General features: G+C 43.6%; 2 protein-coding genes across 2 annotated transcripts in view; both read right to left on the bottom strand.

Moving 5' to 3' along the window:
* LOC310697767 (putative helicase senataxin) overlaps positions 1-2,784 on the bottom strand; it is a 41,243-nt gene extending 38,459 nt beyond the window's left edge. Inside the window, exon 1 of the mRNA XM_083484426.1 lies at positions 2,699-2,784. The gene's annotated coding sequence lies outside the window, so the exon portion shown is untranslated. The remainder of the gene's footprint in view (positions 1-2,698) is intronic.
* Positions 2,785-8,254: 5,470 nt separating this feature from the next.
* Positions 8,255-13,958, bottom strand: part of LOC310697844 (putative helicase senataxin) — a gene marked incomplete at its 3' end in the record, with an annotated part of 269,703 nt that continues 263,999 nt past the window's right edge. The window contains exons 16-20 of the mRNA XM_083484468.1: positions 13,683-13,798; positions 12,970-13,041; positions 11,804-11,956; positions 8,898-9,005; positions 8,255-8,266 (exon numbers count right to left, since the gene is read on the bottom strand). Of these exons, the coding sequence (XP_083340594.1) occupies positions 8,255-8,266; positions 8,898-9,005; positions 11,804-11,956; positions 12,970-13,041; positions 13,683-13,798 (461 nt within the window). The remainder of the gene's footprint in view (positions 8,267-8,897; positions 9,006-11,803; positions 11,957-12,969; positions 13,042-13,682; positions 13,799-13,958) is intronic.

Genomic DNA, 13,958 nt, shown 5'->3' with positions numbered 1-13,958 from the left:
GTGGTGAAGAAGGTGAAATATTTGGGTATTTGGATAACCCAAAAGAATATTGATTTGTACCAGAATAACTATTTCCCAGTGTGGAACGGAATAAAGAAAGATCTGGAGGTGTGGGGACGAATGAAGTTATCGTTGTGGGGAAGGATTTCATCTATAAAGATGAGCGTGCTGCCAAAATTGTTATTTTTGTTTCAGACAATTCCAATAATCAAGGGGACTGTGACCTGCAAAGAGTAATTTCAAGGTATATCTGGCAGGGTAAGAAGCCAAGAATTCAGTTTAAGTTATTAACAGTTGCTAAAGAAAGAGGAGGCTTCGCCCTGCCAGACTTGAAACTATATTATGAAGCCTCATGTCTCTGTTGGTTAAAGGAATGGGTAAAATTAGAAAATACAGAGTTGTTAGACATAGAAGGATTTGATAACAGATTTGGGTGGCACGCCTACTTATGGCTTGAAAAAAAGAAAATCCATAAAGGTTTTGAGAACCACATTTTCCGAAGATCGTTGATAGAAATATGGGATAGGTATAAAAACCTACTCGAACCAAAAATCCCGCACTGGTTATCTCCATTAGAGGTTATGAGTGTTAAAAAAATCAATATGAGAAGGAATTGGATTACATATGGAAATTTGATTGTTAAGGAAGGGGGGAAATGGAAAATGAAACCCTATGAAGAAGTAAAAGAGTATGTATATGATTGGTTGCATTATTTTCAAATAACTGAATTGCTTAAAAAGGATCTTAAAGAATATGGATATACAGAGAAAGATTCAAAATTTCAAATAGAAATAATAAATAATGAATATAAGATCTTATCTAAAATGTATAAGATATTGTTGGAATGGCATACAAAAGATGAAGAAGTTAAATCTGTTATGATACAATGGGCCAGAGATTTTGGGTACAATATACAGTGGTGCCCTGCAAGACGAACGCCTCGCAAGATGGAAAACCCGCTAGACGAAAGGGTTTTCCGTTTTGGAGGCGCTTCGCAAAACGAATTTCCCTATGGGCTTCCTTCGCAAGACGAAAGCCCATAGGGAAATCTCCGGGACAGCGGGGAAGCGCAGCGCGTCTTCCCCACTATCCTCGGACCTCCTCCGAAGGCTGGTGGTGGGGCGGAAAGCCCTTCTCCCCGCGCCAGCCTTCAGAAGGCTCCTCCGAAGGCTGGCGGTGGGGAGAAAAGCCCTTCTCCCCGCGCCAACCTTCGGAAGGCTCCTCCGAAGGCTGGCGGTGGGGAGAAAAGCCCTTCTCCCCGAGCCAACCTTCGGAAGGCTCCTCCGAAGGCTGGCGGTGGGGCGGAAAGCCCTTCTCCCCGCACCAGCCTTCAGAAGGCTCCTCCGAAGGCTGGCGGTGGGGAGAAAAGCCCTTCTCCCCGCGCCAGCCTTCGGAAGGCTGGCGGTGGGGCGGAAAGCCCTTCTCCCCGCGCCAGCCTTCGGATGGCTGTCCTTAAGACTTGCGGTCGGAGGAGGGTTTTCCTTCCCACCGCCAACATTCAGAATGCTGTTCTGAATGTTGGCGGTGGGGAGGAAAAACCCTCCTCCCACCGCAAGCCCCGGGAACAGAGGAGAAGCGCTGCGCCCCTTCCCCTCTGTTCCCGTACCTGTCCTGAAGGCTTGCGGTGGGGAGAAAAGACTTTCTCCGCACCGCCAGCCTGGCAAGCGGTTTCCATAGGAACACATTAATTGATTTTCAATGCATTCCTATGGGAAACCGTGCTTCGCAAGACGAAAAACTCGCAAGAAGAAAAAACTTGCGGAACGAATTAATTTTGTCTTGCGAGGCACCACTGTACAATTTAAAGATTGGATTAAACTATGGAATGAAAACATTAAATTTACCTCATGTACTGCATTAAAGGAAAATGTTATGAAAATGATTTATAGATGGTATATTACACCGGTAAAACTTGCAAAAATGTATAAAACATGTAAGAAATGTTGGAAATGTAAAGAAAGTGAAGAGCTTCTGGGAATTGATATATAAAGAATTGAAAAAAATGTTGAAATATACATTTGCTAAGAAACCAGAGGCTTTTCTTTTAGGAATCATAGGAAATGAAATAAACAGAAAGGACTGTAAACTTTTCCAATATGCAGTAACAGCGGCAAGAATATTATTGGCCCAGAGATGGAAACAGGAACAAGTACCTACTTTGGAGGAGTGGAGAATGAAGCTGATGGACTATGCAGAACTTGATAAAATGACAGGGAAGATCAGATACCAACGAGATCAAAGGTTTATCGAGGACTGGGGAAAATTAGTCGAGTATTGGGGAGGTATAAGTGATAACGAAATAACGTTAGTGGCATTTAAAGAAGCTCTGTAAAAACTTAAGAAATATTGTAAGAAAGAAAAACAGGTGTGGATGGGTATGTTAAAAGGCAACAGGAAATTCAGGAAATGTGTAACTAAAAAGTTTAATTCGGATGATTGTCAGAATGGCTGATGGAAGTCCAAAAATGAGAAAATTTGTTAAGTTGAAATGTTTATCTATTTTTCTTTTGGTGAAAATTAATAAAAATATTATTAAAAAAGAGATTTGTTTGTGTAAAAAGCAGCTAACAAATGTACTTAATAAAAAACAGTGTTGGCTTTATGTGGGATTTTAAATTTTGTTTCTTTATTTTACTCCTGCTAGCCACTTTGAAAAGTGCGACTACAAATTCACAAAGCAAATAAATGAAAAACTTACTTGCTCTCCTGTTCTTCCTGGCCATCCAAAACATCAAAGAGGAGGTACGGTAGGAAGGGCCATTCCAAAGAGAATCGGCTCTCTTCTGTCCACCTATAATGCAATGAGAAATCATAATAGCTTTTAAAAAGCAGTGTGCTGAGGTCTATTTGCTCAATTCTTCACTGCAGGAGGAAACACTATCCGTCACATAATCATTCACATGATGTTCCCCACATAGAGAAAACTAGCATGTCAGGGAGGTGGTGTGGGGGATGACAGAAACTGTTCTCCCTGATGTCATCGTTTTCTACATGAAGGGGAATATTCAAACAGCATGACAAACATATTCAGTGAATAGCAGTGGAAGGGCAAAAAATCCAGAGGCTTATACAGAAAAATCCAGAGGCTTATACAACCTCTTACAATAGCAGAAATGCAAGTACGTTTAGAAAATAATCAAATTTCATGGCCGTTAGGATATCAGCCGAGATAGAATCATAGAATCATAGAGTTGGAAGAGACCACAAGGGCCATCGAGTCCACAAGGGCCATCGAGATCATTTCTTACAAATACACAGATTAAAAATGAAGCTACAAGTAAACTAACAGAATATGAAAATATGGTAATAAGAGATAGCATTTCCCTTTTATACAAAACACTTATTGAGAACCAATTTTGCCCCCAACAAAATCTAAAAAGCTGGTGGGAATTAAATTGGGATATAAACACTGAAGAGGTTAAACAGAACAATTTATGGACAAAAGCACCATATAAATTTCTGTCAGCAACTATTAGGGAACGTTCACTAAAAATTGTACATGGGTGGAATTTAACACCATCATTTTTAATATACAGTATATTAAAAAAGAAAGAACAAGAAAGTGCTTAGAATGGAAGAAAAAAAAGCCTAATTGTGGACTTCACAGAGCTGGTCCCTTCTAAGGGATTCAAGTATCTCCTTGTGTTTGTAGATACTCTTACCGGATGGGTTGAAGCTTTTCCCACCCGAACTGAAAAGGCACGAGAGGTAACTAAGAGACTCCTCACTGAATTGATCCCGAGGTTTGGATTACCTAGATGCATTGGAAGTGATAATGGGCCAGCGTTCATTGATCAAGTAGTACAAGAAGTATGTCGAGTCCTACAAGTGAAATGGAGACTGCATGCAGCCTATAGGCCTCAGAGTTCAGGGAAAACTGAAAGAATGAATCGGACTCTGAAAACCCAATTGGCAAAATTAACCCAGGAAACGGGATTGGGATGGGTAGATGTGTTACCCATAACACTGTTTCGTGTTCGGTGTGCACCCACAAAAAGACTTAAGTTGTCACCTTTTGAGCTCCTGTATGGGAGACCGCCCTCCTTTGTTCAGGATATTCCAGCTGATCTTAAACAAATAGGAGACCATGTGACACAGGGACAAGTGCAATCTCTCTCCCGTGTTTTTGTTTCTCTTAACAGGTGGGCCCTCGAGCGCACGCCGTGCCGAGCCGATTCATCAGTTCCAGGCTGGCGATAGCGTATGGGTGAAAGAGTGGAAACGTGATCCACTTGCACCTAAGTGGCGTGGACCTTACACCGTCTTGCTCTCTACTCCAACAGCGGTGAAGGTAGCTGAGGTGACCCCCTGGATTCATCACTCCCGTTTGAAGAAGTCCGAAGGCAGTTGGACGTGCAAAGGTGACCCCTCTAATCCTCTTAAACTGACTCTCTCCAAAAACCCCTGTATCTAGCCCTACCGGGAACGGGCTAGGTCACGGGCAACATTAGACGACCGGCCTGCTGCAGCCACAACCTGGAAGCTGGCTGACCTGCGCACGCCTGAAGCTTGAGGAGCATCTGAACCAGCGATTGTGAAAGGAAAGATTCTCTTATACAATTAATTGAATGCCCCCCCTTGTGGAACAATTATCAGAGATATTACTCATTGGGGATCCTCGGGATATATGTTTTGGTCTTGGTGGTTCCCCATTCCTGTCACTGGGGGAATTATATTGGGACTAATATTTATTTGCTATCACAATAAGGTAATCTTTTGTGGAAGGAATGCATATGCTAGACATCAACATGATTCTATTATTAATCCTGATCCCTTGGGAAGGGGAAGGGTCCTTGAATCTGGCCAAATTGACTAAATATGGATTCCGCCATGACCACAATATGTGGGTAGGTTTAGCTGAAATGGTAGCCAATGTTGCAAATAGGACCAATTGCCTTGTTTGCTCTCTTGGGCCAGATGATTCAGAGGGAGGTATGCCCTTATTACCGATACCATTAGATGCCATTGGTATGGTAAGCGAAATACCACACCAAACAGAATTACAGAATTTCCACGGATGGAACTCAACTAAACCATTACGAGTTATACCTGTACAAGGGGAATTCTGTGTACATAAATCATCAGATGCAGCTGATTCTACCATGATAGGCTCTTCTCATTGTCACTATACTTGGGATAATATTAAGAATACCTGGGCACACGATACTACCTATCGAACTCGGAATGCCTTGCCCTGTGCACCTCCTTTTATTCATGCATGGAAAGTGGTATGGAACATAACTGTGACAGAAAAAGGCAATCTAACATACTGCACTGTGAACTCTCTACCTCTTCTGATATTTCGCCTTCTGTACTCCACGTACCAAAAACCTCAGACCCGATGGTTGTGGTGGATATGTGGAGAATGGGCATACAAGAAACTCCCCTCCAAATGGAGTGGGACTTGTTTCCTGGGATGGGTATTACCACCAATGTGGATTATGCCTACTAATTTGGCCAAGCGTACACGAAGAAACGCTGATATTTCTCATATAGCAGGAGGAAGTACCCAAAGTTGGAGCGGTACTGATGATTGGCCACCAGAGCGCATTATAGCCTATTATGATCCTGCCTCCTGGAATCCTGGTGAGCTCATACAAGGGGCACGGGATCCTATTTATAATCTAAACAGAATAATTCGATTGCAAGCAGTAGTGGAGCTTGTAACCAATGCAACGGCCCAGAGTTTGAGACTTATTGCACAACAGTTGGATGAAAGTAGAGCCGCCATTTTGCAGCTGAAAATGGGAATGGATTATGTACTTGCCAAGCAGGGAGGCCTATGTGGAGTCTTGAACTTGACAGGGAATGCCTGTTGCTTTAACATTTCAGATAATGGTGAGGCAATCCGTGTGTTGGCCACAAAGATGGAGAATATAGCACATGTCCCAGTACAAACATGGGAAGGATGGGATATGGGATGGCTCACCAATTGGTTACCTAATGTCACAGGACTCAAAGGGATACTATTGTCTTGCTTGTTTTTCTTGACAGTAGTGGTAATGGTTTTATGTATGATGCCATGTATCATTTCATGTTTTAGAAGTACAATTAGCAAGATGGTTTCAAATGAAACTCTACCTCATATCATGGCCCTATACAGAGCTTTACCTCAGGAATATGATGAAGGTCAAGCTATCAAGGACACTTGGGACGAAGGTCCTTGAGCTTGAAAGGGGGGAATGAGGCATCAGGCATAAGCCTGCATTTTATTAATGTTTGATCAGGGCTTGTATATTAAAGAGGGCTTAGATTTTTAAAAGTTTCATGCCAGGCAAGAAGGCTAGCTGCTTAAGAAAACACTGACAGTGTTTTCTTCCTAGACAAGGGGCCCCTTGATTGATAGCAGAAAACAATTCTCAAAGTCGTAAAAGCTGAAATTACAGACTGAGTAAGGACACTGACCCTACATGTTATAGAAGATAAAAAAGGCAGAGATAAACATAATTAATAGTTGGTAAATAGTAAAATAATGCCAATGTGCCTCCCAGTAAAATGAGCCAGATCTTCTAAGGTTAAAAAGGCCAAGACCAAATGGAGAAGCATTTAGCTGGCAGAAATTTTGGGAAGTCTTTTTAAAGCTGTTTCTTTCTTAAACTGAGGGCAATAAATGTTGGGAAGAGCTAATGAAAAGAAAGCAGCTGGCTGAAGCAGCTGGCTGAAGGGGGGGGATGTAAACTGAAGAGGCTTCTTTTAAAGCGGTTTTTTACTGTGTTCCTTTTTTTACTGAGTTCCCTTTTCTACTTCTACTTTACAAAGACCTTATTCCTTTTAAGAGGCTACCTGTGTTGTGTATTAAATATATTGTCTTAAATGTAATTATGCAAAGGATTTAGAAATGCTAGATTCTTATTTTCATATAGTTGTAAGAGTTGTATTTATCTTGAAATTAAGTCAGCCACCAGTCTAGCCCTCCCTGCCAGACAGGAAGACGCCATCTGGGCTGTCCTGATATATTAGCTGTCAGACATTTGTTTAGAAACCTTCAAATGAAGGAGATCTTTCAATGTTGATGTGAAACTCAAGATCCTTGACATATGTTTAAGATAAAAATTTAAGATTAACCATTTGTTTTAGAAGGCAATAGGGCAAGGAGGGCAAGAGGTGAGCTGGTAATTAAGATTCCTTGTTGAGACACATGTAAGATATATTACTACTTATTTGTCATTTATAGATGTAACAAAATATAGCTCTTTGTCCTCCATATAAGGACAGGAGGATATGGGTGTATCTTTTGTGATTGGTTCTAGCAATCAGCCAATAGGAAATCCAACCAGGCTGATTGGACAGAGGCAGCCACAGGAGGAGCAAAGGGGGCTGGATTAAGGGAATATAAGGGCTGGCCATAATGGCAGGAAGCCAGGCCAGAGCTTGGTAACCATATACCACTGTGCCTCTCATTTATTTGTCTGACAAATAAATAATTATTTTAATTTCTCTATTGCTGCGTTGAATATTTCATTCCAGCTAAGCGTTAACCACAAGCAGGGTGCTACAGAAGCCTGTCACTGTGTTTTTCTTGGATTTGCCCATTCAGGTGTCTGCAGAGTCGGCCCATCAGAGACTGCCTGTAGCTGTAATCCTCAGCTTTCTGCCAAAGCAAGGGAGGGGAGGAGGAGTGAAACTTTCAGGGAATGGGTTAAGCACAGGCAGCAACAATTAAAGAACAAGAGATGAGAAGTAGAAGCATGCATATGTACTCAGTACTTGGTCTGGGCCCCTTTTGCATCAATTACTGCCTCAATGCGACGTGGAATGGATGCTCTCAGCCTGTGGCACTGCTGAGGTGTTATGGAAGACCAGGATGCTTCAACAGCAGCCTTCAGCTCTTCTGCATTGCTCGGTCTCATGTCTCAGAGGTCCAATATTGCTCTATTTGCAATCCTTGTTTTGCTGAATTCATTTAATATTCTAATTTTCTGAGATTGTTAATTTGGGGTTTTCATCAGCTGTACGCCATGATCATCACAATTATAACAAATCAAGGCTTGACATATCTCGCTTTGCATGTCATGAGTCTATCTCATATATTAGTTTCACCTTTTAAGTTGAATTACTGAAATAAATGAACTTTTCCACGATATTCTAATTTTCCGAGTTTCACCTGTATTTGAACTAGAGATTAGGAATGAGTGAACTATTCTGGGCTACCCAAGAGGCTTGGGAAACAGTCCCACAAAACAACCCAATCTTTTATTTATTTGAAAGTGGGAAAGATGGCAGCGTAAGAGGGTCAGGAACTTCTCCCCTCTCCTTATGCACTTTGCTGCATATCAGAACTAAGAGAAATGGTGGTGCTTGAGAAAAATAAAAGTCTCTCAAAGACTACTGCTATGGGAATATCCCTTGATATACATATACAAAAATACATTCTTAAAGCATTGGCCCTATCTACTCTTGCCTCTGCCCTACCAGCCATTGGAGTGTCTCCCAGAAAAACACTACTTGGTATATACATTTCTTTTTAACCAAAAGGGATGTTGTCTACTAACATGGTAATCACACAGGCTGATTTCACAGAAACTCACAGAATTGTGTAAATAATTTGATCCGATAAACTACCGTATTTTTTGCACCATAACACTCACTTTTTTCCTCCTAGAAAGTAAGGGGAAATGTCTGTGCGTGTTATGGAGGGAATGCCTACGGGTGGCATGCCTACGGATTTTCCTCTAAAAACTACGTGCGTGTTATGGTCGGGTGCGTGTTATAGAGCGAAAAATACGGTAATTGAATCATTTTCACCGTAGGCAGCTCATACACCATTAAAGACCTGATAGATGTTTTACTTTATTTATGCCAAAAGCAGGGTCATTAGATGCCTATAAACAGCCTGTCAGTTTTCATCTCTACAACTTCCTTCTGGGATAGTCAAAACACCTTGTTGACATACTCACCATAGATTTAACTGCAGGAGGGAGCTGCTTTGGGTCTCCAACCAGGACCAGCTTTTTGCAGCCATGAATGAGTGGGATGATAGTTTCAACCTCACAAGCCTGCATGGCCTTTTAAAAAGACAAAGGGACCAGTTTAAATGAGAGCGATCGAGAGAGATCTTAAGATCTCGCCGCACAAGTCGCCTTGTATCAAATCCTGCTATACCACATCTGCAACTCATCCATTCTGACATAATAGCCTCCCCTGACCCTCTGGATCCAGTTTTCAGGAGTCTGGGGTGGAAGGGAAGAGGCCAGGATCTTTCGATCCAATCCATAGCAGGGAGCTACTCAAGGATCTTGCTTAAAAAAAATAAATTCCTAGCTCTCCAACATTTATTTGGTTGCCTCCAACTTCAATACAATTTGCTTTCCCTGTATGATTACTTTGATATAGTTCAGCTTTCCCACCCCAGATGGTGCCTTCAAAAAATGTTGGAACGACAAGTTCCATCAACTGAAGCTGTATCACATAATGCTAAACCACACATCTTAATGTTAGCGTGCAAACAAGACTAGTAGAACACTGGCTGAACCCCCCAAAATGGGGTAGATCACTGCCAGTTTTTAACTCTGTGAGTAGATCGCAGTCTCTTGGGAGTTGGCCACCCCTGGAGTACAGCAACTGAATTCTGAAGTGTGTGTGTGTGGGGGGGGTGTTTCTGTTTCTGTTTTTGTTTTTAAAGGGTGGCAGCAGCTTCTTCAACTTGAGATTTAAGATACCTAGGCATGGAAGTCACAATTTCCACCCTCAAAATGTGCAAAGCACTCATGACCAGGGCTAGGGATGGTGTCAACTTTCACTAAATGGTACAACTGGGAACCTGCATGGTTGAAGACCGAGTGCTTTCAACTGATGGCCTACATTTATAATGCGGACACTTAATTTAGGCATCAGGCTGTCAGGTGAGAAGCGTGTCTTGGCAGCCTACACCTGTCCATATAATTCTATAAAGCTGTTAATATAGTTCTATAAAATTCCATGCTCACCCCTTCCTGCCCCAGGTATCTTTGGGTATGACTCCTCTGGAAGAATTTTCAATGAGGGGCATGCTGCTCAGCACCAACATGCTTGGGCTGGATGAACAGCAAAAGGAAGGCTTTCAATGTAGTGATTAGGCCCAGGGTCAGAGAAAGAGGAGGCAAGCTACTGTGCTTACTGATTAAAGTTTTAAAACAACAAAACCAAAACAACCCCAACAACAAACTGTAAACCTGATTCATTGTAGAGGTGCAGAAAGAAAAAAGGTTGCTTTGCAGATTATTCAGAGCTGTTTTCTGAGCTCAGGTTTACAGAAGAGAGTGTTTCTGGGTCTAAGGAATTTGTAAGCATTTAAAGCTCCTGAAGGGAGTTATGTACTCCGAAACGTATAGAGCAGCAACAGTAAAAATACATTTAATCAGTAAGCACAGCAGCTCGCCTCCTCTTTCTCTCTTTTTGTCTTCATGCACACACCAGGCCCACGGTACCCACCACTACAGAACAAGTGCCAATCAGGGATTTAGGTGAGATGCTTTCCCCACTGTGACATGCTATTAGGGTTAGGCTGGTCAGGTGAATTAGCAGGTGATCATCTGGTTGGATCAAGTGGTTCATGGCCTCCCAAGCTTAGAGCTTGACTGGAGCTGCTTCGCTGACATAAATGTTATTTAGTACTTATGTAGCGATTTTCCATAAGCATTCAAAGAGCTTTCTGTAATTATGTAAAAGGTTCTTGCAGAGAGGGGCTTGCCTAAGGCTACTCATGGGTAGCTGACATGATGTCCTCCAGAAGGCAGCTGTCTGGTGTGCAGAAGGTCCCAGGTTCAGTCCTTGGCATCTCCAGGTAGGGCTGGGAGAGATTCCTGCCTAAAACCTTGGAGAGCTGCTGTAAGTCAGTGTGGACAATACTGAGCAAGATGGACCAATGGTCTGATTTAGTATAAGGCACATTCCTATGTTCCTAAGGAGTCCCCAACCTTTTTGGGCTGAAGGGGAAATGTGTGTGCGTCCTATGGAGCGAATGCAGGCTTCAGGCAGCCTGAAACCCAGGGAGCGCAGTGCCAACTCCCGCTGCGCTCCCCCGGCTTCAGGCAACTATCCGCAAGCCTTCGGAGCCCGGCGGGAACTCCCGCTGCGCTCGGAAAGCTTGCGGATAGCTGTCTGTTCTGGGGGCTGGGGTCGGGGGAAGCTCGAGCTTCCCCTGCCCCCAGCCCCGCAAGCTCCAGGAGTGGCAGCGAGGTTGCGCGCAATCTTGCCGCCGCTCCTGGACCTGTTTTGGGGGCTTCCCCCGCCCCAGCCCCACGGCTAAAAACAAAGCCGCACACAGCCTCTCCCGGCTGGAGAGGTTGCACGTGGCTAAAGAGGAAGCCAAGACAGCCAGCGGGTTGGATCCCACTCGCTGTCTTGGCTTCTTTGCTCTTTGGAGCTGGGGGGGGGGATAATTTTTTTTCTTTATTCCCCCCCCCAAAAAAAAAACACTAGGTGCACCCTATGGTCCGGTGCACCCTATGGAGCGAAAAATACGGTAAGTAACAGTTAAGGACACAAGAAAATACTCATTTCACAAAAGAAAAACTGGCAATGATCTGACTCCCCCGTCTTCCCACCCACCCCCCTTTGGCAAACCACCTATGCACGCCTTGAAATAAAAAAGCAGGCAACACCACTAAAAACAGTCAAAACACATCAAACAAAAAAGCTGCCTTGAGGGCTTTTAATGTCAGAAGAGGGTGCTGGTGGTGGGGAAACATTTGTATAAATACAAAACAAGGCAGCCAAAGTGAACAGGGCTGTTTCTGCAATCTGTAAAAGGTACTAAAGACACCCTCCATCCTCCTGCCCCAAATATGCCCTTGCTACTGTAGTGCCTATATCGCCCACTAACCATGTCCACGATGACGCAGCTCAGAGGATCACAGCCCAGCCGCTGGAATACTGCACCCAGCAGGCTGCTCCCACTGGTGCTCAGTGTGCAGCAGATGATGTGAGACTCCAGGATGATGTTCGTTTTCATGTCGCTTTGCGATCGCCCACAAACCTGGGAAACACAAGAGCCAGGAACTTCCTTTTTAAGAGCACCTAATTTTTAGACAGAGACCAGTTTTCTTTCAGCTGCCTGTTTTGTTTTTGCAACAGCAGCCATGGTCAGGCAGGCAAAACAAGTCCATGCTCAGTGTGTGGTTGAAGATGAAGTCAGCTGCTTTTAGAAGAAGAACTGGATTGGATGCTAAAATGACAGGCCATAGTTCTGTGAAGGGGTACCCATTTTGCATGCAGGAGGTGTCAGCTTCAATCGCCAATATCTCCAGATAGGCCAAACAATACTGACCAAGTTAGATCAATGGCCTGACTCAGTATAAAGCAGCTTCCCAATGCTCCTATGACTCAGGATAAACACAGCCAAATACCTGCTTAGAGTCCGTATGAAGGTGTATGTGTTCACCCATGTGGTGCTCAGGAATGCAACAGTGCCCCTTAGAATTTCTCTCGGTGCCCACCAAGCCACAGCCTCACCTTCTATGGCATGAGGTGGTGAGGAAAGTTACCCTAACCCAGCTTGGAAAGCACATAGGGTTGTATCCAATCCAGTGAATGAACATGACAAGCCCATTAGGCTCATTAATCTAAGTGGGTAAAAATTAATTGTATGCAGTCCATAGAGCTGAAAGAGGAAGTGGGAGAAAGCCACCAGCGCCCAAGCCTCTCATGCCCAAGCCAAACACAAACAAACAAGCAAACCAGCCCCCCCCCCAACCCAGACATTTCCTTTAAAATGTAAAAATCCCCCGGGTGGGCATGTTGGCCCAACAAAAGATGACATGTCCAGGATTTCCTAGACCTATGGCAACCCTAGTCTATGATTTGGCTGAGATAATGGCACGTGGCTGATGTGCAACAGAGTAGCAGCACAATCAGTGATCTGTACTAACAGGAGAGATATTCTGATTTCCTAGCTGGAGCTAATCCAAGACACAAGCACTTTTTTGCATGATGAGATGAAGCAGTTCACCAAGGTTGTTTTTAAGAGCATCTTAGTGATGAAACTCATACCTCCTTCAGTTGAACAGTGAGCCTCTTGCTCTCTTCTGCAAGCCTCTGAGTTTCCTGCTCTAACTGTTGTTTCTGAAAGAAAGATGAGGTGGGTGGGAATTTACTCGTTTTTGACATGAATACTCAACCAATCATGGGGAAGGGCATAGCTCAGTGGTAGAGCATCTACTTTGGATGCAAAAGGTCCCAGATTCAATCCCCAATGGTATCTCTAGGTAGGGCTGCCTGAAACCCTGGAGAGTTGCTGCCTGTCAATGTTGACAATAATGAGCTAGATCAGGCTTCCTGAACCTCAGCACTCCCGATGTTTTTGGCCTACAACTCCCATGATCCCCAGCTAGCAGAACCAGTGGTCAGGGATGATGGGAATTGTAGTCTCAAAACATCTGGAGGGCCGAGCTTGAGGAAGCCTGAGCTAGATGGATCTATTTTCTGACTCAATATAGGGCTGCTTACGGAAAGAAAGAAAAAGTTCTGAACAGCCTCCCTGCTACTTGATCCCCACTTTAACTGAAGACTGAGCATTTGAGCAAGTAAAACATGTGTCTCCCCACTACCCCACATCAGGTTTCGGCCCATCCGCTGTGCCTCCAAGCCTTCACACTTTTAACTGAAGAGCATGTCTGAACTACAGTTTCAGACCACAGCCTACCAGACAGACTGAGTAGGATATAATAATCCTGGTCAAATTACACATGGCAACTAACAAGTACCTTCTCTTTGCTTTGGCTTTCGTCTATAGCACACTGGCAAGAAAGAGCATCCAGTCGTTGATCTATCTCTTTCTTCCGCTGGTGGATGTCTTGATCTTTCCCAAGGGCTGCTCGGCCTAAGGAATCCAACCAAATGCTTTTAATTTAGAAATTTATATCCCACTTTCAAAATGGAACTTTGGTTGCTTACCATTCTCACACTGAAATTCAATGCTTCTGACATTCATTAAACTATGGGTTTATACTGTTATATTGTTATATGGTGGGGGGATCCCT

The sequence above is a fragment of the Podarcis liolepis genome (assembly GCF_965112155.1).
Source record: "Podarcis liolepis genome assembly, chromosome: W".
In the NCBI taxonomy this organism is placed as follows: domain Eukaryota; kingdom Metazoa; phylum Chordata; class Lepidosauria; order Squamata; family Lacertidae; genus Podarcis; species Podarcis liolepis.
This window is presented reverse-complemented; position numbering and strand designations above follow the sequence as displayed.